This window comes from Pelophylax lessonae (assembly GCF_965119305.1).
Source record: "Pelophylax lessonae genome assembly, chromosome: 1".
Lineage (NCBI taxonomy): Eukaryota > Metazoa > Chordata > Amphibia > Anura > Ranidae > Pelophylax > Pelophylax lessonae.
The window spans coordinates 511889741-511914666 of NC_138768.1; the positions used below are offsets into that span (position 1 = coordinate 511889741).

Here is a 24926-nt window from a genome sequence, read left to right on the forward strand (position 1 = left end):
TTCACACTGTCGCACGGAGCGGCTTACAGCAGGGGTCCAGTGCATCCCTGTTCACCGTTTCAGGTCCAATTTTAGTCTAAATTTTTTTGCCCAAATTCAGAACTGAAACGGACCAGATGACGCACAGGACAATCTCCTAACATGTGAATTGGATTGCCTAAAGTAAAACGTTGCCTTTTTTGGTTCAGTTGACTTCAATAGAAAAGCTGCAGAAAAGCATGTAGTGTGTTTTTACTGCGATTTTGCCACAAATTGCATTTTTTAATCCACCCAACAAAAAGTTGGCCAAAAAGAAGCATAAAAAAATCCAAAACACAAAATGCATAAAAAAATGAGTGAAAAAAGCGTCAAAAATAAGTGTGCAAAAACGCAAAATCGCAAAAAGCACTGCAGAAACTGATCAAAAGCAAACTGTATAGGTGTGAACCAAGCCTAATGGGCCATACACGTTTTACAATCGTCTTTAGATTTCTTCCTTTAGATTTACCAAAACCATATAATAGGAGGTCAAATCTAAACACTTTCAATTTGTATGCAATCAGGCAGGCCCTTGCACTACATAGTTGAAGGTAAGGCCCCTTTCACACAGGCGGACCATTCAGATCCGTTCTATTTCCTATTTCCCTATCCAGCGGATCGGATCAGATGAGAATAGACCGACGGTCCGTTCCCATCTGATTCCCCCATAGAGATGCATGGGGACCTGACAGCTGTGTCTCTGCACAAAGCGTGGAGAACAGTTATCATCCTCCTGTTCACCGGGGGATCGGCAGATCGATCCCCCGCTCAGATAAACAGAGTCCGTTTGACGGACTCCTTGTGTGAAAGAGCCCTAAATCTAAAGGAAATCTAACAACAAAAGTTGTATAGTGTGTACCCAGCTTTTTGAGCAGCATGCATAAGTGCTTTTTGCTGTGCTTTCCATGTTTTTTACTGCAATTTTGCAGTGATTTTACCGAGATTTTGCCCCAATTTTACCGCAATTTAGATTTTGCATTTTTTATGCTTTATTTTGGAGGGGGGGGGGGGGATTTGGTGGGCAGATTTAAAAACGCAAAATGCAAATTGCAGCAAAATTGCAACAAAATTGCGGTAAAAACACTGTAAAAAAAGGCACTACATGCTTTTTTGCAGCTTCTCCATTAAAGTCTATTGAACCAAAAAAAAAGCAAAAAATATGGTGGGACCAGATCCCCATTTTTATTTATGGATTGTCTCCATATTTGATAGTCATTTCTTTTGCATGTGTGCGCTATTCTTTTTTAATATACATGTGCTGAATTGTCTTGTATGTATTCTTTAGTTTCCATGCATGCCTAGTCTTGCTCTTATGATTTTTTTCTGATGAAAACTGTACTAATTAAACGAAAATTGGACGTTGTGTTGACATCCTGTTTTTGTTGTCCGAAAATTCGTAATCAGCTGTCGAAAGCTCTATACTAACAATCCAGAAAATCGGCAGATCGTTCGTCGGACGAAATTTTACTTCCGATTTTCGTATCGTGTGTACTGACCTTAACACTCGGCTTCTCTTAGCAATGTCCTAGAAATGTCGCACAGTTTTCTTTTTAACCTTCTTAGCGGTATTCCCGAGCGTGGCTCGGGGTTAAATTTCAGACCAAAAGCAGTAACCCCGAGCCACACTCGGGGTACTGCCAGAAGCATCGCTGGATCCTGTAAAAGAGGTTACTTACCTTGTCACCAGGATCCAGCGATGTATGCGAGCGGTATGCGGCGGCGGATCTTCCTCCTGATCGCCTCCGCGCCCCGGCTTCCGTCTCCTGCGACGTGATGCTCGCAGGGGGGTGGAACCGGCGGCAAATTCAAATGTAAAACACACCAAACACACTGATACCATTCAAAATAAAATAAATTCACATTACATTGCCCCCCAGTGCCCTTTCCTGCAGTTTTACTGTACCTTTTATGTGTATGTATGTATATACAGTGGGTACGGAAAGTATTCAGACCCCCTTAAATTTTTCACTCTTTGTTATATTGCAGCCATTTGCTAAAATCATTTAGGTTCATTCTTCATCCTCATGAATGTACACATAGCACCCCATACTGACAGAAAAACACAGAATTGTTGACATTGTTGCAGATTTATTAAAAAAGAAAAACTGAAATATCACATGGTCCTAAGTATTCAGACCCTTTGCTCAGTATTTAGTAGAAGCCCCCTTTTGATATAATACAGCCAGGAGTCTTTTTGGGAAAGATGCAACAAGTCTTTCACACCTGGATTTGGGGATTCTCTGCCATTCCTCCTTGCAGATCCTCTCCAGTTCTGTCAGGTTGGATGGTAAACGTTGGTGGACAGCCATTTTTAGGTCTCTCCAGAGATGCTCAATTGGGTTTAAGTCAGGGCTCTGGCTGGGCCATTCAAGAACAGTCACGGAGTTGTTGTGAAGCCACTCCTTCGTTATTTTAGCTGTGTGTTTAGGGTCATTGTCTTGTTGGAAGGTAAACCTTCGGCCCAGTCTGAGGTCCAGAGCACTCTGGAGAAGGTTTTTGTCCAGGATATCCCTGTACTTGGCCGCATTCATCTTTCCCTCGATTGCAACCAGTCGTCCTTTCCCTGCAGCTGAAAAACACCCCCACAGCATGATGCTGCCACCACCATGCTTCACTGTTGGGACTGTATTGGACAGGTGATGAGCAGTGCCTGGTTTTCTCCACACATACCGCTTAGAATTAAGGCCAAAAAGTTCTATTTTGGTCTCATCAGACCAGAGAATCTTATTTCTCACCATCTTGGAGTCCTTCAGGTGTTTTTTTAGCAAACTCCATGCGGGCTTTCATGTGTCTTACACTGAGGAGAGGCTTCCGTCGGGCCACTCTGCCATAAAGCCCCGACTGGTGGAGGGCTGCAGTGATGGTTGACTTTCTACAACTTTCTCCCATCTCCTGACTGCATCTCTGGAGCTCAGCCACAGTGATCTTTGGGTTCTTCTTTACCTCTCTCACGAAGGCTCTTCTCCCCCGATAGCTCAGTTTGGCCGGACAGCCAGCTCTAGGAAAGGATCTGGTCGTCCCAAACGTCTTCCATTTGAGGATTATGGAGGCCACTGTGCTCTTAGGAACCTTAAGTGCAGCAGAAATCTTTTTGTAACCTTGGCCAGATCTGTGCCTTGCCACAATTCTGTCTCTGAGCTCTTCAGACAGTTCCTTTGACCTCATGATTCTCATTTGCTCTGACATGCATTGTGATCTGGAAGGTCTTATATAGACAGGTGTGTGGCTTTCCTAATCAAGTCCAATCAGTATAATCAAACACAGCTGGACTCAAATGAAGGTGTAGAACCATCTCAAGGATGATCAGAAGAAATGGAAAGCACCTGAGTTAAATATATGAGTGTCACAGCAAAGGGTCTGAATACTTAGGACCATGTGATATTTCATTTTTTCTTTTTTAATAAATCTGCAACAATGTCAACACTTCTGTGTTTTTCTGTCAGTATGGGGTGCTATGTGTACATTCATGAGGAAGAAGAATGAACTTAAATGATTTTAGCAAATGGCTGCAATATAACAAAGAGTGAAAAATGTAAGGGGGTCTGAATACTTTCCGTACCCACTGTGTATATATATATATATATATATATATATATATATATATATATATATATATATATATATATATATATATATATACATATATATATATATATATATACAGTGTATATATATATATATATATATATATATATATATATATATATATATATACATACATACATACTTTAACGTATGTATAGTTTTTTATTATATTATAATTTATGATTTTGTGTTTCAAACTTTATCATACCCAAGATGTTATAAAGAAGAACGCACAGTAAAAAAAAATAAAAATACGTAAATAGTTGGTTTGGGCTGCTCATTCTGAAGAATTACATGCAAAATAATGGTACCCCTTTCAGCACCTAAAATCCGAAAGAATCATACCGCCAGGGAGGTTAACTACAGATGTCCCTTATCTGCAAAGGCAGTTTTTTTGGTAAGGTAAACTAACCCTTTAAGGCAAAATCTCTAACTGCGAAGGTTATTGCAATTATTTAATGGTGAAGATTATTGCAGTTATTTTCATAAATGAACCCTGTTGTATTTGTAAATGCTAAGTCATACACTCAATGCTATGTCCTGCCAACTGGCATGTGTAAAGAATGCTCAGAGTGTCTTGTACTATGTCACATATCATCAGCTGTCTCTATATTTAATGATATAATAGATCCGGATCACCGTGTACTTTTTTACTTACAGACTGAGGCATCTGTACACCTTTCACAACACAAAACGTGACATCATTGGCACGTTGAAGCATGCTAGCTTAGCACGGTGTTTCCAATTCCACCTCCTTATCTTTTCCTGGTGAAGCACAGCCGGTGACTCTGCAGCAGCTCTCACCTTTCTACCAGCTCCGCCTGTTTGTCTAGTATATGATCATTTGGAATGAAAAGGGGTGTGCACTGCTTTTCAGGCGGGTACAGGAATAGAAACCAGCTCATTCACCTGAGACACACCTGTCAGGATCTATCCACACACTTCTTGCAAGGTAAATCCATCTATTTTTTTCAAGACGCATGCCAATATTATCAATATTAATCTAGCAGCTAACAAATACACTGTTAATTGTCTTTTTGCTGTACTTCAGATAATTTTATGGTGTATGTGCACAATGGGTAAATATGTATTTTCTTAGTTTCTCTGTGAGAGGATCTGAACAGATATACACAATAATTGTGTCACCAAGTTCTATGAACAAACCTAAAATCTGAATATAGTGTGCAATTCCAGGATTTCAGGATTAGAAAAAGTGAACTTTTGTCTACAATGGTCAGTAGAGTCCCTTTGAATACCCATTTATGTAATTGTCTGCTATTTGTCTGTTTTACCAGGTTTAGACAATAATTTGGTAGGAGGTACTGAATATCATAATAATTAACCTTCAGCTTTGTTCATTAACTGTACTGGTTTGTAAATGCAACCAGTCACAATTTCCCCCTACCCTAGTCAGACCAGTATAAGATGGATACCAACTGGCAGGAATGAATTCCCTCACATGTCAGCTCTTCTCAACATACTTACCTGTTTTAATTGTAATTTGACCTATGTTAAATTATGTTGTATTCCTTGAAATGTATAATCATTATTATTTATTATCTATGTTTTATTTTTTGTATATTCATTTATCACGAATTGAAGTAAACCTTTTCTACTGGTGTAATATCCACAGTTGCTACAATGGGAGGCCAATAATGGTCCATTTTTATGAAAATATTAAAATGTTTATTTCATATAATCAAGGATCAATTTGCCTCATTTAAAGTCCCGCAAAACTATGTAAAGTATTTTTGACCAACTGGCAGGGGCTGACTGGCAACTTTTGGCCCAGGGGGCAAGTACAATCCAGAGGCCCATGGTGCAGTGATTCGGCCCCCCTCCCACTCTCCCTCTTCCCAGCCTCCTCCTGACTCCCCATTCCAGGCTGAGGCTCCACTCCAGGTGCTCTCGACCCACCGGCCGAATCTGTGTTCTCAACCTGCCCAGCAGGGGGTGGTTAGGGGAAGCTGGGACAGCTCGGTTAGGGCTGGCTGGGGGAGATTCTCCAGTGGGGCATGAAACTGGCTTCTGCTCAGACACAGTTTACACCATCCATGCTGGGGGGCCTGCGCTCTGTCCTTATCTTCATTACGCACTCAGTAGGTCTTCTCTGACCCTCCGCTTCTTTTACTGTCCCCAATCCATCTCCTGATAGAGCAGAGCCTTGGGGGCAAGCTACACATGCTCAGTTTGGGGTGTAGTGCTAGAGAGTTTTTTTTCTTAGGAGAGTGCATGTAAACAGCGCAGGGCCAATCAGCACTGTCCAGACAGAGGGTCAGGGGTCCTGTGGCCTCATATGACAGTCAGAGGAGAATGTAAACTCCTCCTACAAGCTTTAACCAGACACTGATAGAAGCCACAAGACCGCTAGGCTATATACTGCTGATGAGAAAAGGTATTTAGCAGTTTATATTTACTAAAAGTATTGAATTTCCATGTCCTGTGTACTGTGGGAGACCAGGTATAGTAAATGCGCGGTCCTGGGTTTAGTAACACTTTAACCTTGATCAGAACAATACAGAAGGGCTAATGATGTTTGTCCTTTACAAAGACTAACAACTGTAGGCCATATAAAGATCCCGTACTCAGCCTTGGGTTTGTTGTAAGGTGACATTTCAGGCAAAGGGGAGAGGCAAGCTGTTTCACTATGTATGTCAGTAGTAATGTAAGGGGCACATCACGGAAATCCAATGCTGGAGTTGTTTGTTAGTATTAGCATGATTTATCATTGTGATGCAAGATCTTTACATGTGAATCTATACAAGAATAGGTAAAGATATCCACATCAATGAAATTACAGTTTCCCTGTTGAGGGACAGTCATTGAGCTACCTGCAGACAGTGCTAGCCAAGACTTAATAAGGTACTACAGATACATACCCTCCATATTACCCTATGCAAGCTGCTAACTATAACACTGACCATGAACAAATACCATATGACACTAGGCTGGAGGAAATTTGGGCTTAAAACAGAAACAAAACATAAATCAGTACCCATAATATACAGGTTGCCGGTCTTGGGAGGCACCAAAACCAAATCAGACTTGTGTACCAGCGTTAATCCTTAACGGTCCCCAGCCACGCAACACTGGCTCGGGGACAAGCTCACATTCACCACCGATACCTCAATTGGAACCACTTTCCTGTTAATCCACCATAACTGGGATCCACTAGAGGGCTCCATACCTTAGATAGGTCACCCCCCTCTGAACTTTGCCAAGAATCCTAACGCCTCCAAAGACCCCAACCACCAAAATCATACCATTGTTCCTTTTTTTAAATTTTTTTTAGAATAGAACAACATCACAAACAAGAAACACCAAGGGAGGGAGGGCGGGGATTCTTTCTTCTTCAATCTTCTTGCGATCTGCCCCACTTTTGCTCAGCCTACAAGTTAACTTGGGACAGCCACCCCCCCCCCCCCCAATCAAAAACCCCTGACCTCTAAATGATCCCAACTAGTTAACCCCTGCAGCTAAGTCTGCACTGTACACCCAGTCATGAGGCCCTGCACTTATTTTTTATTTTTTTGCTTTGGTCCTGTCTTTCTTAAAGGTATAGCTATCAGACTACAGAGGAAACTTGGAGCAGTCAACACAGTTAACCCTGTTATATGTCAGCACTGGAGAAATCTTCCAGCCACTAGTGTCTGAAGCATACATCCCCTTCCTCGCTCCGTAAACCTAACACTGAGATGAACGGCCATTGTTTGGAGGCATGCTGGCACATGTGGATGGCTGAACGCCAAGAGAAATATCAAAAGAAACCTGCCTGAATGCGGTCACATCTTCAATGTGCTTGCAAATCTGACCACCTTGTAGTCAGTGTCTATAGCGAGCTCTCCGCAACACACACATTTAATATTTATTTAAATGGGAAACTATGAGGATAGAAAAAGAAATATGGGAGCTGCCATCAAAGCCTTGGTATGAAAGCTGCAGGCTCTGAAATTGTCATCCTGATAACTACTACCATCCTCAATGACTTTTCCTGGTAAAATCATTAGGCGGTAAAGCTGGAATCAGGATCACAAAATTCACTGAAAATTTTCACAGAAATCTAACCTGATCTGCAAAAAAAAAAAAAAAATCACATAATTAAAGAGGACCTCCTTTCTAATCTATAAACTTTTGAACCTGACTAACAGGGAAATAGACAGTCATAATTATCTATATCCTTGTGACTTTTTCTTTAAACATATCCATTTTTGTCCAGACTCTTTGTCCCAGTTCCCACGCCGCCATTTTTAAAATGCCCATGCTAATGCGCATGCACAAGATGAAGTGCACTTCATCTTGCATGTGCCATATGACACTACATGCGTCATTTGGAGTTTTATGTGTTCCCAGCAGATGCATTTAGTATCTCATGGCGCATGCTCGAAATAAAGAGCCATGTGCTTCATCTTGTGAATGCATAGTATGATAGTAAGAACGGGATTTCCTTCAAGACAATTCTATAATTGCCTTCCCAGGCGGCATCGGAAAGGGCCTGTCATCACTGCCTTCAGAAAATCCAGGAAGTAGAAGAAAAAAAAAATGGGTAAATAAGTAAAGGAAAATAACATTTAAAAAATGTGTTAGGCAAGGAAGAATGCTGATGTAAAAAAATGGGGAAAGGTCAACTTCTAAGCAATCATGAAGTGTATGCTTAACTGCAGGTTATATATATAAATAAATATATATATATATATATATATATATATATATATATATATATATATATATATATATATATATATATATATATATATATTTTTTTTTTTTTTTCTTTTCTCAGGAGTAGGTTATCACCAATTACAGCCTCAGGATCTGCAGTACTAAACACAAAATGCAAGTTCCTCACAAGATAGGCACTGTGAAGTGCCTCCTCCCTAGGCTACCATATAGGTAGACTATGGGCTTAAGGATGGGTACTAGCATAGTAGGTAAATAGAATGTGACCCCCTGAAAACTGTACTGCAAAACAGAAACAAAGAAGGAAAGGTACTCTCTTATAACACCTTCAGTTGCTGAAGAGAAATGCAGCCTGGTATGAGCGTGGACTAGAGCATGGAATAGAGCCAAGCACTTGCTTTTCCCAACCTGAATATATGTAGTGCACCATGTTGGTGCCTATTGATTTGAATTTTTTTTTGCTTATAATGCAGAAGGGAGGAGCAAAAAACAAAAAAAATGATCGGGTATCATTTGAAAACAACTGATGTTGCTATAGATCAGGCATGCTCAACCCATGGCCGCAAAGTCATCTCATGTGACCTGCAACCTCAAACCTATAGCCACCTGCACAGCCTCCTTCAGGTGCCCGCCGCTCCACTGAAAGATTGTTGGTCCTCCATAATCCCGGTGGCTGTCATAGACAAGCCACTATTACGGCCAGCTTCCCCGTTCTTCTATTTCTTTCCTAACACACAGACATGGCGAGAGGAGCCATTAGCCAAGTAGAATACATCTAATGGTATCCATACAGGGCTTCTGAAGGTAGATTCTCCCAGTTGTGTGATGAGTGTGGTGCCATTCCTGGAATATGGCTGCTGAGGCACATAGGCCCACAATTAAAAACCGGCTGTTAACGTAATAACAAACTCCTTGCCCCCCCCCCCCTCATAAATATACCACACCTACTGAACATGTAAACACTATTAACCAGTGCCAGTCACAGTTGTACTGTGAGCATTTAACATATTTAACTAGACACAGTTAAAGAGAGGACCTGTCCTTATCCAAGTGGTGGACAGACAGACTAATTCCGAATTCAAATCAAGGGCATAGCCCATTACAGCAACTTTAAATGCTGGCAAGGTAAAAAAAAATGCTGCTAAAGCTGTGACAGACTACCCAAAAGGGGCGGAAAGGTAGACAGCTCTTCCAGCCACATGTTCTTCAAAAGGCCCAGAATTCCCTGGGGGCAAAACTTTTATGAGCTCAGGCCCATCCCATCACCTTGTGACCTTCATCCAATCCTCCGTGACCCTTTACCTGCTATTTTCCGCCATGCCCAGCTCCTGGCCATTCCCCCATCAGTCAAGGCTCTCTTTCCCTAGAGGGATCAAAAGGCCTTCATGTGAGTGCATTATGTGTCATGTTATGGTTGCGATTGTGGGCCTATTGCTTGCTGAGGGCTACCTGAAAGAGAAATGGATAGTGCCGATTTTTTTTTTTTTTTGGTCACTTACCTTATTATAGAAGAAAATATACTCCCATTCCTTCCACTTCCTCCCTCTGCGGCTCCTTGCATTGATTCCTGGGAGCTGAACGTCATCGTTCCCAGGAATCAATGCACCTGCACCGGCCCGCTCATCACTTCCGGTGCAGGAGCGGCATTCACTGCTAAACAGCTTCTGGGCATTCCCAGAAGCTGTGCAGCGATGCCGCGCCTGCACCGGAAGTGACGAGCAGGGCCGGTACAGTGCATATTGGGACCCCGACGTCACGGAAGAGGACACGAAGAGGGACGCTGCGGCTTCAGCTGCCTACACCTGAGATGGCAGCGCTGGAGAAGAAATGTTCAAGGTAAGTATTTCTTCTCACAGGTATTCCATTATGGAATGTACTAGCCCTGACTGTCCCGGGGGTATTTTTAGCTCAAATTGACCCCCGAGGCCAGAACTCCGCTTTTAATAAAGAAGTTTTTTGCACTACTAGGGCATGCAGTTCCGTAGTCTGTTGTTTTTTGTTTAGATTGTCCACAGTCCTTGTTTTGGCAATTCAAGAGATGTCTGCAAAGACCCTGATATAGTGTAGACTGCAACACTGGTTCTGAGCTTTTTTGGCTGGTCACACCTGAGCGTGGGATTAATGGTAAACAGGGTTAATAAAATAAAATTAAAAATAGATTTTTGTGATTGTGATTATACAGTGGGTAAAAATCCAATGGGGATTGGCACCACAGAAAATTGTGATCCTAATTGTTATTTAACCAGTTGCCGACCACCCACCGCAGATATATTGCGGCAGGGCCGCTTGGCTGCGCAAAATCAAGGAAATATATTTAAATTTATTTTATTGGGAATGTTTTATAGCAGAAAGTAAAAAATATTGTGTTTTTTTCAAAATTGTCACTCTTTTTTTGTTTATAGCGCAAAATCTAAAAACCGCAGAGGTGATCAAATACCTCTAAAAGAAAGCTCTATTTGTGGGGAAAAAAGGACATCAATTGTATTTGGGTACAGCGTCGCACGACCGCACAATTTTTCGTTAAATTAACACAGTGCTGAATCACAAAAATTGGCCTGGTCATTAAGGGGGTAAAACCTTCTGGAGCTGAAGTGGTTAAAATTGTAGTACTGAAAGAGGCGCTAATAGTAGCTCTTCTACAACAACTGGGACCTTGGCTGCCAAACAGACAGAAGGTCCTAACCACTATGTGTCCACAATCACCTCCTTTCCACCTGACAAATGCCTTCTGAAAAGCAACTTAACAATGATCACTTTTCAGAGGGCAAAGCTAGTCTGAAGGGTAGTGTCATTTAACCCACTTCCGCCACCCAAGCCTCTGATTGGACATTGAAAAGGGAAGCAGCACGGAAATTAGTGCATCTCCCTGTCACTCTTCTTTCTGATCCCTTTAACACGCGTTTTGTCAGCACACAAACCGATTGGCTCCTTATGTTGCTTCTTCTTTTCACTCTCCAGCCCTGCAGTACTGTAAGGACTCATACCAAATTTAAATTCCAGTATTTACACTGCCTGTATGTTGCATTTCATTTACTGATATATTAAATCAGTATTAAACCCAAAACCAAATATGTAATATATTGCAGCTTCCAAATCATTAGATGTGGTGGCTGCATTCGTTTCCTTTTCTTCCGCTTTTTTCCCCTCTGTTTTCACCTGGTGGTCTGGCCGGTCTGGCCGGTCACACACCTCCTGTATTAGAAAGCCCCCACACTGAATGGATGAGCACAGGGGGCGCCTGTGGACAGCAACATTGTGTCAGTCTGAGGGGGGTGTTACATGTACTAGCATATTTAGATACACTAACAAACTGAAGCCAAACTCCAGTTCACACTTTATAAGCAGTTACAGCAGACAGTTTTTGGGGTTTTTTTTTTTTTTTTTTAGGGATAAAGGTTTTACATAAATAAAAGCTGACCAATGTAAGCACTACTATCTGTGGTAAATGGTTTGTCTCAAAACCTGCACCTATAGGAGAGCTTGTTCTGTTGAAAAGCAGCAAACCTCCTGGCCAGATCACAAGGTGAAAATAAAAGAAAGAAAGAAAGAAAGAAAGCTGCAAGAACCTGGTTTCTGTCCATATTTTCTAATAATATACACTATATTACCAAAAGTATTGGGATGCCTGCCTTTACATGCACATGAAATTTAATGGCATCTAAGTCTTAGTCTGTAGGGTTCAATATTCAGTTGGCTCATACTTTGTAATATAGTGTATATGTAAATTAAAGCAGCTATTGATTTCATATGCTGGCCGTGCTTCCTGTAAGTAGTAAAGCACTATTTTTGTTCTATGGTTCTTCTGGTTGTTCTACTGGTTGCTCCTTACAGTGCAAGTCTTCCTGTCCAGTCTGCCTGACTGAGGAAAAACAATGCATTCCATATAGAATTTGCTGTCATCTATGAAAAGCTATTAGAGAAATAGTACTAATTCGTAGATTTAATAATTTATTGGACTATAGCAGCCTTTTTCTTTTTTTTTTTCAAATTCTTTATTGATCAAACATAAACTGAAAGGTAGCATGACACATAAAATCACAGCATACACAATAAAATGCAGGCATGGCAGGAAAACGTAAAGTAAAGGCATGGCAATACACCAACAGCGAATCATCAAAACAGGCAATTGTCGTAAGAAAAACGTAGTATCTGCGCCATATGATAGTGAGTTGCAATTAAAAGGAAAGTCACACCATTGCGAGTACATGCTAAACTTGGAGATAGAAATAACACTTTTCTCTGAAGGAAGGGGAAAAAAGGAAAAACAGAAGGGAAGGGAAGGGAACAGACAAAGAGCAGCTAGGTGCAGAGAGAGGAAAGAGGGGGGAAAAAGGGGGGAGGAAGGCCAAGGATAGAGCAGAAAAGGTTCCCACGCGAGCGACCCCGCCACATCTGGACTCCTACTCAGGAGCCAGGGGTACTCAGCGCCTGACCCTCGTCCGATAGAATAAAGTCATTCCAGCATGCCCAGGTTTTGGAGTATCGTTCTCTTCTCCCCTGTGCAGTGAGTACCATGTCTTCCAAATCATTGATCCATTTAACCCTGCAAATCCACAGGGAGAGAGTCGGAGGCATCGGGGATTTCCAGCATAGACCGATACAAGACTTAGCAGCATCCGTGAGGTGTCGAAGCACTGATCTTTTGTACTTTCTAGGCGCAATCCCAGAGCAATGTAGTAGGAAAAAGGCAGGGTCATCCGGGACGACAAGTTCCGTCATCTTCTGAACAAAGGGCAACTCCAAAAAATATGGGCCATAGTCCCCTTCTCCCTTTGGCAGCGCCAACACCTGGCCGAGGACTCGGGGAAGACATGGTGGAGTCTAGAGGGGGTGTAGTACCTGTAGTGAGATAAAATCTTAAAGTTCGACTCTTGAATATAGCAGCCTTTTTCAACCGGGGTGCCCAGGCACCCTGGGGTGCCTTCAGGTGTCATCAGGGGTGCCTTGACAAAATACCTAGAAATTGCCCAAAAACTGTATACAAGCCAGTGGGAGGATCAAGCCTACCTATTAGTTACAAAGCCACAGGTTCATTGTGCACCATTACAACCTTCTAGCCGCCAGTATCCTAACAACCAATGATGTCATCAGTTAAAAAGTAGGAAGTCGGGGACCTGCTCCTCCCCTGCCCCTCTCCTTCACCACCGTGGTCACATTGGCTGAGTAAGGGAGAGAAACCGAGGGAGAAGGGAAACATTGGAGTACTAATCAGTACCAGTGTGCAAAGGTGTATTTGCTTTGGAAGAATAAATCACTGCTAATTTTGGCTGTCCTATGTATGTGGCTGTTGCCACATTATGCAAAACTATTAGTTTGGTTTTTTACATTTTAGACAAGGGTACCTCAAGACTGTGTGAAATTTTAAAGGGTGCCTTGATGGAAAAAAGGTTGAAAAACCCTGGACTATAGTACACTAACCACATCCTTGCCAACTCTCATACAAAACAATTGAGAAAACATTTTTTTGTGGCATTAAAAAAATGATTTGCCCTTTGCATGCCACCTGTAACAGCATAGTTTGCTTTGCCTCTATGTGGCTGGATATTTGTCAGGACATTGGGGGTTTGGAGGGAATTTACATTTTAGGAATATAAGACATTGTGCTACAGAAAAAGACTCACTTGGTATTATTTTACACATTATTAGAACAACTCAAAGTATATGTCATATATACATTTGTGAAAGTACTTCATATCTCTGGGGAATTGAAGTGGAATTTCTAACCAGGAAGGAGAAAATATATATATTTTTTTAATCTATTTAGCACTCCTGTTATAAGGCAACATATTTTTACTTTATTTTTATTGTATTTTTTCTCATCATATCCAGTGAGCAATGTCTGGTATGAGTTTACTTTGAATATTAAGATAACTCAGTAGGTTATAGAGCACCTGTAGTGTTGGAGAAAATGGAGGTAAGGAATGTAGTCACTGCCTTTTTCTTTTTTCAGTTATAAAGATTTTAGAGTATTTTGAAAAAGAAATCCTATAATGTTCCTACCTCCATAGCAGTTAAACCCCAACTAGATACACAATCTTAGCCCCATATACACATACTAGGCCCTATCTATCAATTATGCAAATAGTCAATGTAAGATGGTTATGTTGTAGCAGAGTTTAGTGTCACTACAATGTCACTTGAATGGCAGTTGAACTTATCACAGCAGGGCTTGTTCACACTTGCTCTAAATACTGGCATTTATAAAATGCGCCTATAGCAATAACGTACGTAAATAGGTGCTTATTGATAAGCGTTTAAAAAGAATTAAAAAAGCTCCCCCCAATGCCCTATGCGTGTTTGCGGCGTGGTTGACATGCGTTAAAATCGCACCACAAACGCCTATTATCAACTGTAAGGTACTACCACACCGCAACCGCCCTTCAACTGCACTGCATGCCAGCGTGGTTGTGTCGCATTACCATACTTGAATGGAAGGAGATGAAGTGTTTCAACTCCTTTCAAACTGGAGGCTTTAATTTTGAAGCGAAGCGACGCTAATGCCTTATGTTATGATAATCTGAACTGCACTAGTGCTGTCCATAGTATCATTTGCATAGGCGGTCTGGGGCATTAAAAACACCCCTAAAATGTCTGCTTTCAATGCCAGTGTGAACTAGGCCTAACTTTCCAATAACCTATCTTTGCTACATTTCCATGGTAAGGATCAGACAGCATGTACAGTGCCTTGTGAAAGTATTCGCCCCCCTTGAACTTTTCGACCTTTTGCCACATTTCAGGCTTCAAACATAAAGATATAAAACTGTCATTTTTTGTGAAGAATCAACAACAAGTGGGACACAATCATGAAGTGGAACGAAATTTATTGGATATTTCAAACTTTTTTAACAAATAAAAAACTGAAAAATTGGGCGTGCAAAATTATTCAGCCCCCTTAAGTTAATACTTTGTAGCGCCACCTTTTGCTGCGATTACAGCTGTAAGTCGCTTGGGGTATGTCTCTATCAGTTTTGCACATCGAGAGACTGAAATTTTTGCCCATTCCTCCTTGCAAAACAGCTCGAGCTCAGTGTGGTTGGATGGAGAGCGTTTGTGAACAGCAGTTTTCAGTTCTTTCCACAGATTCTCGATTGGATTCAGGTCTGGACTTTGACTTGGCCATTCTAACACCTGGATATGTTTATTTGTGAACCATTCCATTGTAGATTTTGCTTTATGTTTTGGATCATTGTCTTGTTGGAAGACAAATCTCCATCCCAGGTCTTTCGCAGACTCCATCAGGTTTTCTTCCAGAATGGTCCTGTATTTGGCTCCATCCAACTTCCCATCAATTTTAACCATCTTCCCTGTCCCTGCTGAAGAAAAGCAGGCCCAAACCATGATGCTGCCACCACCATGCTTGACAGTGGGGATGGTGTGTTCAGGGTGATGAGCTTTTTTGCTTTTACACCAAACATAACATTTTGCATTGTTGCCAAAAAGTTTGATTTTGGTTTCATCTGACCAGAGCACCTTCTTCCACATGTTTGGTGTGTCTCCCAGGTGGCTTGTGGCAAACTTTAAATGACACTTTTAATGTCTTTCTTCTTGCCACTCTTCCATAAAGGCCAGATTTGTGCAGTATACGACTGATTTTTGTCCTATGGACAGAGTCTCCCACCTCAGCTGTAGATCTCTTCAGCTCATCCAGAGTGATAATGGGCCTCTTGGCTGCATCTCTGATCAGTCTTCTCCTTGTGTGAGCTGAAAGTTTAGAGGGACGGCCAGGTCTTCGTAGATTTGCAGTGGTCTGATACTACTTCCATTTCAATATTATCGCTTGCACAGTGCTCCTTGGGATGTTTAAAGCTTGGGAAATATTTTTGTATCCAAATCCGTCTTTAAACTTCTCCACAACAGTATCTCGGACCTGCCTGGTGTGTTCCTTGTACTTCATGACGCTCTCTGCGCTTTAAACGGACCTCTGAGACTATCACAGTGCAGGTGCATTTATACGGAGACTTGATTACACACAGGTGGATTCTATTTATCATCATTAGTCATTTAGGTCAACATTGGATCATTCAGAGATCCTCACTGAACTTCTGGAGAGAGTTTGCTGCACTGAAAGTAAAGGGGCTGAATAATTTTGCACGCCCAATTTTTCAGTTTTTTATTTTTTAACAAAGTTTGAAATATCCAATAAATTTCGTTCCACTTCATGATTGTGTCCCACTTGTTGTTGATTCTTCACAAAAAATTACAGTTTTATATCTTTATGTTTGAAGCCTGAAATGAGGCAAAAGGTTGCAAAGTTCAAGGGGGCCGAATACTTTCGCAAGGCACTGTAGGTACATTGGAACGACAAAAAAAAAAAAAGATATATGTATATATATATATATATATATATATATATATATATATATATAAAAGGGAGACAGTAGCCCAGCATCAAGAAGATCATGCATTGTCAAATAGGCAATAAAGCAATACACAGCCTTTCCAGCCTTTTTACCCTAAGTAATCCCTTAAAACCATTTTTAGGGTCTCAGGGAACCCCTGTTAAAATTGATTCATTGGGGGTCATTTGGAAGAATTCCACTTTCATTGGTGGCCAGTGGAAAGAATCCCCCCTTACAACGGTGGTCAGAATGCTTCCTTTACAGACAGTAAAAAAGATAATTGAAGTAATGCTGCTGGCTCTGCCAAGTGGCTCTGAACCCAAAACTGGGTAGGCTCCATCAGGTTGGAGGTCAGCCAGTCAGTCACAGCTCAAGGAACCTCTAGGCTAATAGGCAAGGGATTGTCAAAAGAAATCCGTATACTGGGTCACTAGCTGTTCTAACTTATGGGAGCGCTCCATTAAATTCTCCCTTAGATGGTACCTAACTTCTTCTAGAATCCACAAATTGCAGGGATCCCCCATCCCTGCAATAAACCATTGTGCCCAGGGTAGCCACCCCTCCTGCCCACCCCTTGTCCCAGGCCTGGCTGATACTGAACATGCTGGCAGGAGGAGAATAGAAAGAGAGCACAGGGGTGTCCCTATCATTTGTTGCAGCTTATTACTGTCAAGTTGACAGGCAGGCTGGGAATGGTCAAGGGCATTTCTTTGGTAGGTAAAACGGTTCCCAAATACATAATTTAACTGTGTATAAAGCTGGAGTTAAGCTTTGATATAAAGCAAACAAACTTTCCATGGGGCTCGTTAATTGTTTAGTAACCCGTTTTTCAAGATGAAAGCAGCTATGACTGCTCTACTTTTATTATTTCACAACTTGACAAAAGCACTTGATGTTTTGGCATGCTTAGTAAAAAGTAAATCACTCGGGTATACTGGATGTTTTAGAACAATTGATGTAAAAAAAAAAGTAGTTTATTGTCACTTGAATCACATTGATTTTGATAATAAATGTCTGTGGAAAGCATGGCTAAGGCACCCAAATGCACCTCAAAATCAACCCCCATCCCCTTTACCCCAACTGCCTGCAGAAAAAATAAAAAAACTCAATTGTTGGAGTAAAATTGGCCGTAACGGCCATTTATTAAAAAAACACTAACAAAATGTAACATTCCTTAAAACAGAAACCTAAATAATAATACCATAACAAAAAACATAAGGTTGCCGATCTTTGGAGGCACCAAGTATCAATTATCCACTTAGAATCCGGTAACTGCTTACATGGTCCCCAACCACACCACAACTGCTCAGGGACGACCTCCACATTCTGCAGATACCTCCCAATTTTTAACCTACCAGTTAACCCACCATTAACTGGCATTCCACAGGTGACTCCATACCTTAGATGGGTCCCTAAACAGATTGGCACAGCAGGTTATTTTTAAAAACGCTTCCAATACCCCAACTGCCAATGTGAAGACACGTACAGGTGAACAAATCCAACATAGGGGTGGGTGGGAACGATCTTCCCCCAGGTGTTCTGCTGACTGCTGGGAAGATGGAAAAAAAACTCTTCGATGACCCCCCCTTGCAGCCCCTCCTTCCTGGTGGAACCATTAATTAGATGAAACCCAAAACACAAATAATTAGTTAACCCTAACTCTCCCTGATTCCCCTGTCTGCCCAGTAATGCTAACCCTATGCCTATTTATTTTATTCTTTTGCTGCGGGCTTTACATTTACTAGGGATGTTACACTGTAACTGTGGTTGACTATTTTGGTAATCCAAGATGTTGAGGTTAGAGAGAAAATAATTATGCTCTTCTGTTGGTGGGTGCCTATAACTGGCACTGAAGGATAGAGCTATGGATTCTGGTAAGGCCTCGTTCATACAGAGCATTTACATCTGTGCCATGTGCAGGGCCGTGTTTTACCGGAGGATGCACAGGTGTTGCATGTGTCCCTCCCTGTTACGGCAGTGCCATTCATGTGTATTGGGACACAGCGGCTTTACAGACACAGCTGCTGCTCCCAATATGACATCTGTACAGATGAGGGTACACAGCCATGAACGAACCCAGGGTGAGTTCGGGGACATGTACCTGCACCCACACAGATGTCATACTGGGATGCATCCGTGCAGCTGCTGCGTCCCAATAGACATGAGTGGTGCTGCTGACACAGGGATGCATGCAACACCTGTGCATCCATATATCAGTAAAACATGACCCTGCATGGGGCACGGATGGAAGCGGCCAGTGTGAACGAGGACTAAGGCTTTGAATGTCAGTTGAATCCTTGAGATGCCACATTTAAAACTCCAAGTGCATCTTTATGCAAGGACCTACCATGTGCTGTAGTCATGCAACTGAGCATCAGATTGGATGCAGATTCTATTTGACTGCCAACTGCTTTGATTTTTCATTCAAAGGATGTTTGGTGGCAGGGAGATGACAGGACCACTCACTAAGCGAAATTTGGCGAGTTCATCAAGAACCAGCCAAAATTTGTGCATGGCCATCCTTAATATACAGGGGATTGGTGCACCCACATAGGTTTTTTCTTTGTTGACCAGAGTTCAGTTTTAACACAAAGGAATTCGGACATCAAGATAAATACCTATTTGATAAAGGTTCTCATTGTTTGAGTCACATACTCCAGGGTAGTGAAACTACTGTTCAGTTTCACTTTAATTGACGTGACTACTTGGATAGATTATACAGCTTGTACATACAGCTATTTGACCTAATAAAAACTAATCAAACTGCTGCATCGTATTTATGACTGGCTTAGGTAAGTTACATTAAAAAAGTCATTTCCAACTGATTCTGTTTTTGAATTTTTATTATTTTTTTCTAACGTGTTGGTGTTATATCTTTTTGGATGTTATAAATTGCACTGAGTAAATACAGCTGGATTAAACAAAAACTGTGTGTCTTCAATTCAGGCTGCAAAGCAACAAAATGGGAATATTTTAAAGGGGGGGAATTCTTTTCTATACCCACTGTATTTTCAAAAGGTACACAAATCTGTCTTTTGCACCAACATTTGTCCTGTGAAGGCATGTCAGAATTCTATTGAAGTGTCGTGGACACTTTTAATAAATTCCTCCGACTGTTTTTGTTTTTTGTTGGTTGCCCTTAATGGCAGTGCCTGGCTTCTTCCAATGCCTTTTAATAATAGATTGCATAAGTCTCACAAATTCCAGAACTGAATAACAAGATTTACACCCGTAGACTTCAACAGGGTTTGCTGCAGAGTTCACAAACTTTGAACCTTGAGTAAGATTCACAAAACTGTTAGGGAACTGAACCCAGGAGGATTCACTCATCCCTATGTATAATAAGTCTATATCTTTATGGTCATTAGCTGTAATGACAATCAACAGGCTTTCCTCCCCTTAAACTTAGAATCATGTTAACATTATTTAGACCATACTTCAGTAAAACTTCAAACACGTAACAACTAGTGACTGCTATGGGCTTTCTCATAAGTTAACAAAAGTCATATTTTACACCCCCAAAGTAGTATACATTACAAAGGTGCTCAGTGTTTTCATGCTGCAACCTTAAGGCTGCATCCACACCTGAGCATATCGTTTCCAGATGTATTTTCGGGTGTTTTTCAGGCGTTTTTTCAGGTGTTTTTTGCAGGTGTTTCGAGCCAGCCATTGACATCTAACAAAAATGCTGGAAATCCGCCAAAAAAGAAGCTCATGTACTTTTTTGAGCTTTAGGCATTTTTCTTCAGGTGAAAAAACGCTCAGATTTGAACAGGGGCCTTTGAAATGAACAGAATTTTGCTTGTTGGGCATTTTGAGACTTCAGAGATGAGCGTTTTATGAGCTGAAAAAAGCTCAGGTGTGAACAGGGCCTTAACCACTTAAGCCCCGGAAGATTTTACCCCCTTCCTGACCAGGGCCTATTTTGCGATTCGGCACTGCGTGACTTTAACGGACAATTGCGCGGTCGTGCGACGCTGTACCTAAACTAATTTGACGTCCTTTTTTTCCCACAAACAGAGCTTTCTTTTGGTGGTATTTGATCACCTGTGCGATTTTTTGATCATGCGCTATAAACAAAAAAAGAGAGTCAATTTAGCAAAAATAACAATATTTTTCACATTTTTTTATATGAAATTCCCCAAAAAAAAAATGTAAAAATCAAAATTTTTTAACATTTTAGGCCAATTTGTTTTATGCTACCTATGTTTGGTAAAAAAATTGAAAAAAGCGTATTTTGATTGGTTTGCGCAAAAATTATTGCGTTTACTAACTAAGGGAAAGATTTTTGTCATTTTTTTTTTTTTAACGAGTAATGGTGGCGATCTGCGATTTTTTTTTTGCAGGACTGCAACATTGCGGCGGACAGATCGGACCCTTGACTGACATTTTTGACACTTTTGGGGTTACCAGTGACATTACTGCAGTAATCAGTGCTATACATATGCACTGTTACTGTAAAAATGACACTGGCAGTGAAAGAGTTAACTTTATTGGAGAGGGAGGGGTTAAGTGTGTCCCTAGGGGCGTGTTTCTAACTGTGATTGGCTGTGGCTACTAGTGTAAGAACAGAGATCAACGGTCCTACATAGCAGAACCGTTTGATCTCCATTCTTACACAGGGAAGAATGACAGGCGGCTTTGTTTACATCAGCCGTCTGCCTTTCTTCCGGTGTAACGGAAGATCGCGAGTGCCCGGAGGACATCGGGTCCGCCGGGAACACGCGCGGGGGGTCCGTGACCGCGCCTCTGGCGGCACACGCTCGCTCCCTAGACCCTCACAGACTAGCGACGTAGACCTACGTCGCTTTGCCTGTGAGGGGCTGACTGCCGACGTAAATCGTCGTGCGGCGGTCGGCAAGCGGTTAAGCTTATTCAGCCTATTCTGGAACTCTATAAGAAAAACAACAAATATTTATTCTGAAAATATATAAGGCCTCCAATAATTCTAGATTAGAATACTGACACTCAGGTTGGCAACTTTTGCTTTATCTATAGAGTACTGGTTATATACATATACTGTACATAAGGTGTAAAAGCCATATATGTGTTGTTTACTTCAAAACATGCATGAAGGACAGAAAGACTACAAACTAAAAAGTGAGGTGCAAAATGAAGAAATGTGAAGCAGGCTATATTATAACCCATACAGTTTACTATAATTTTTAATTCCTGAATAATATCCATTAATATAATTATTTTCTAATGATTACTTCACAAGCGTAATCTTTGATAGAAGTACAGAGGGCACATGTACTGTACTTGTCATTATGTAAACTACTAGAAGAAGACATTTGTCACCTTGCTGGAAAATTTCAGTAATTTTAGAGCTAATTTGAGATATATTCAGAATAGGTAAATAAAGAATGGTCAGCCCTTGTGTCACCAATATTACTATTTGGTTTGAGAATTCCTGGACATAATCCCGTTTTACAGTCAAAAATATGTTTTGTTTTTCTAGTTGCTGAAGCGTCCCTAGGATTCCAGGCAGAATATGGAACAAAGTAGACCATCTGTAAAATGGTTTATTGAAACACAGTCACAATGGTTTATACAAAATGGAATCCCTGAATGGTTTCACGGCGTGATCACAAGGAAGTAAGAATTTAAATAATTTTTTCATTCACTGGTCCTGGGGCATGTTTAATTTTTTTTTCTTCAAAAAGGGATAGTAAATGTAAATGTTTATAAATACATATGCTAATTGTAAAGTACAACCTTGGAACTAGAAATTAGAAAATCAATACAAATTATTTTTGCTTTATTGCCCCCAATTTGAGCTTATTAGCCATCAAAATTTCTTTACTAAGACATAAATATTTACCTGAAAATCACAGCTTTTAGCAACAGAGGTGTTTATGATGTTTAAATTATCTTTTCCGTTTATGAAAGGGGAAGCAGGAAGAATTATTTTAAATATTCCAAAATTCTGCACTCCTTTTTGGGAAACTCTTACAGTGAGTATTGCTACTCAGGTAAAAAAAGAGTGGTTTTTTTGTGTGATAGAGGAAAGTAGCACCACCAGCCACTAATAATTAAAAAAAAAAAAAATATATATATATATATATATATATATATATATATATATATATATACTGTATATATATGTATATATATATATATATATATATATATATATATATATATATATTTTTTTTTTAATTATTAGTGGCTGGTGGTGCTACTTTCCTCTATCACACAAAAAAGTAATACTCACTGTAAGAGTTTCCCAAAAAGGAGTGCAGAATTTTGCAATATTTTTAAAGAATTCTTAGCCTGCTTCCCCTTTCACAAAAGGAAAAGATACTTAAAATATCATAAACACTTCTGTTGCTAAAAACTGTTATTTTCAGGTAAGTATTTATGTCAGTAATAAAATTTTGATGAATATATATAAAGTATCTTACAAAAATGAGTACCCCCATTATGTCTTTCCATGTGACAACACTGAAGAAATTACACTTTGCTACAATGTAAAGTATTAAGTGTACAGCTTGTATAGCAGTGTAAATTTGCTGTTCCCTCAAAATAACTCATTCATGTCTAAATCGCTGGCAACAAAAGTGAGTACACCCCTAAGTGAAAATATCAAAGTTGGGCCCAATTAGCCATTTTCCCTCCCCGGTGTCATGTGACTCATTAGTGTTACAAGGTCTCAGGTGTGAATGGGGAGCAGGTGTGTTAAATTTGGTGTTATCACTCTCACTCTCTCATACTGGTCACTGGAAGTTCAACATGGCACCTCGTGGCAAAGAACTCTCTAAAGGATGTGAAAAAAAGAAGTGTTGCTCTACATAAAGATGGCCTAGGCTATAAGAAGATTACCAAGACCCTGAGACTGTGCTGCAGCACGGTGGCCAAGACCATACAGTGGTGTAACAGGACAGGTTTCACTCAGAACAGGCCTCTCCATGGTTGACCAAAGAATTTGAGTGTACATGCTCAGCGTCATATGCAGAGGTTGTCTTTTGGAAATAGACGTATGAGTGCTGCCAGCAAGGGTTTAAGGGGTGGGGGGTCAGCCTGTCATTGCTCAGACCATACGCTGCACACTGCATCAAATTGGTCTGCATGGCTGTCATCCCAGAAGGAAGCCTCTTCTAAAGATGATGCACAAGCAAGCCCCCAAACAGTTTACTGAAGACAAGCAGACTAAGAACATGGATTACTGGACTGTGCTCCTACTGCTGGAGACTCATCAATTTACAAGGGTTAGGACTGCAAGTAATACAGGGTGCCGTGAAGGGGCCTTACAACTTACGCATGCGTTTTCAAATGTGTGCTAACTAAACCCCTGTTTAACGCAAACTGTTAAATAGGATACTTTGTTTAGTAAGTAGACTGGTTGGTGAGTTGAACTGGGAATTTTCTTTGGTTTTTGTCTTGCATGTTGCATGCGTTGCCCTTCCATGTGCTCCTTGCTGTAAAGGCCAGTTATAGTCGGAGGCAGAGGCTACTTGTTACTGATGATATCACTGAGCCTAAAATTATGGTTGTAATAAAGTTAGAAAGGTTTTAGTTACAAATTGTATTAGCAGCTTGGTAGGTGGTGAGGGAGGAACCAGGGAAGGCATAATATAAGCAGATTTAATGTTAGCTTCAGTATGTCAAGGTTTACAGGATCAGAAAAAATTAAGGAACAAGATAAAACATTTCCTCTTTCACACCATGATCTATTATGAAATAGATTTACAGCATACAGTGCCTTGAGAAAGTATTCGGCCCCCTTGAACTTTGTGACCTTTTACCACATTTCAGGATTCAAACATAAAGATATAAAACTGTAATCAACAACAAGTGGGACACAATCATGAAGTGGAACGAAATTTATTGGATATTTCAAACTTTTTAACAAATAAAAAACTGAAAAATTGGGCGTGCAAAATTATTCAGCCCCCTTAAGTTAATACTTTGTAGTGCCACATTTTGCTGCGATTACAGCTGTAAGTTGCTTGGGGTATGTCTCTATCACATTGAGAGACTGAAATATTTGCCCATTCCTCCTTGCAAAACAGCTCAAGCTCAGTGAGGTTGGGTGGAGATCCTTTGTGAACAGCAATTTTGGCCATTCTAACACCTGGATATGTTTATTTGTGAACCATTCCATTGTAGATTTTGCTTTATGTTTTTGATCATTGTCTTGTTGGAAGACAAATCTCTGTCCCAGTCTCAGTTCTTTTGCAGACTCCATCAGGTTTTCTTCCAGAATGGTCCTGTATTTGGCTCCATCCAACTTCCCATCAATTTTAACCATCTTCCCTGTCCCTGCTGAAGAAAAGCAGGCCCAAACCATGATGCTGCCACCAC

The 24926-nt window shown here is 40.7% G+C and overlaps 1 protein-coding gene across 1 annotated transcript in view; it reads left to right on the forward strand.

The window, feature by feature from the left end:
• The first annotated feature begins 4386 nt into the window (after positions 1 to 4386).
• HSH2D (hematopoietic SH2 domain containing) overlaps positions 4387 to 24926 on the forward strand; it is a 37875-nt gene continuing 17335 nt past the window's right edge. Inside the window, exons 1-2 of the mRNA XM_082242634.1 lie at positions 4387 to 4555; positions 22081 to 22217. Coding sequence (XP_082098760.1) covers positions 22114 to 22217 — 104 coding nt within the window. The 5' untranslated portion in view covers positions 4387 to 4555; positions 22081 to 22113. The remainder of the gene's footprint in view (positions 4556 to 22080; positions 22218 to 24926) is intronic.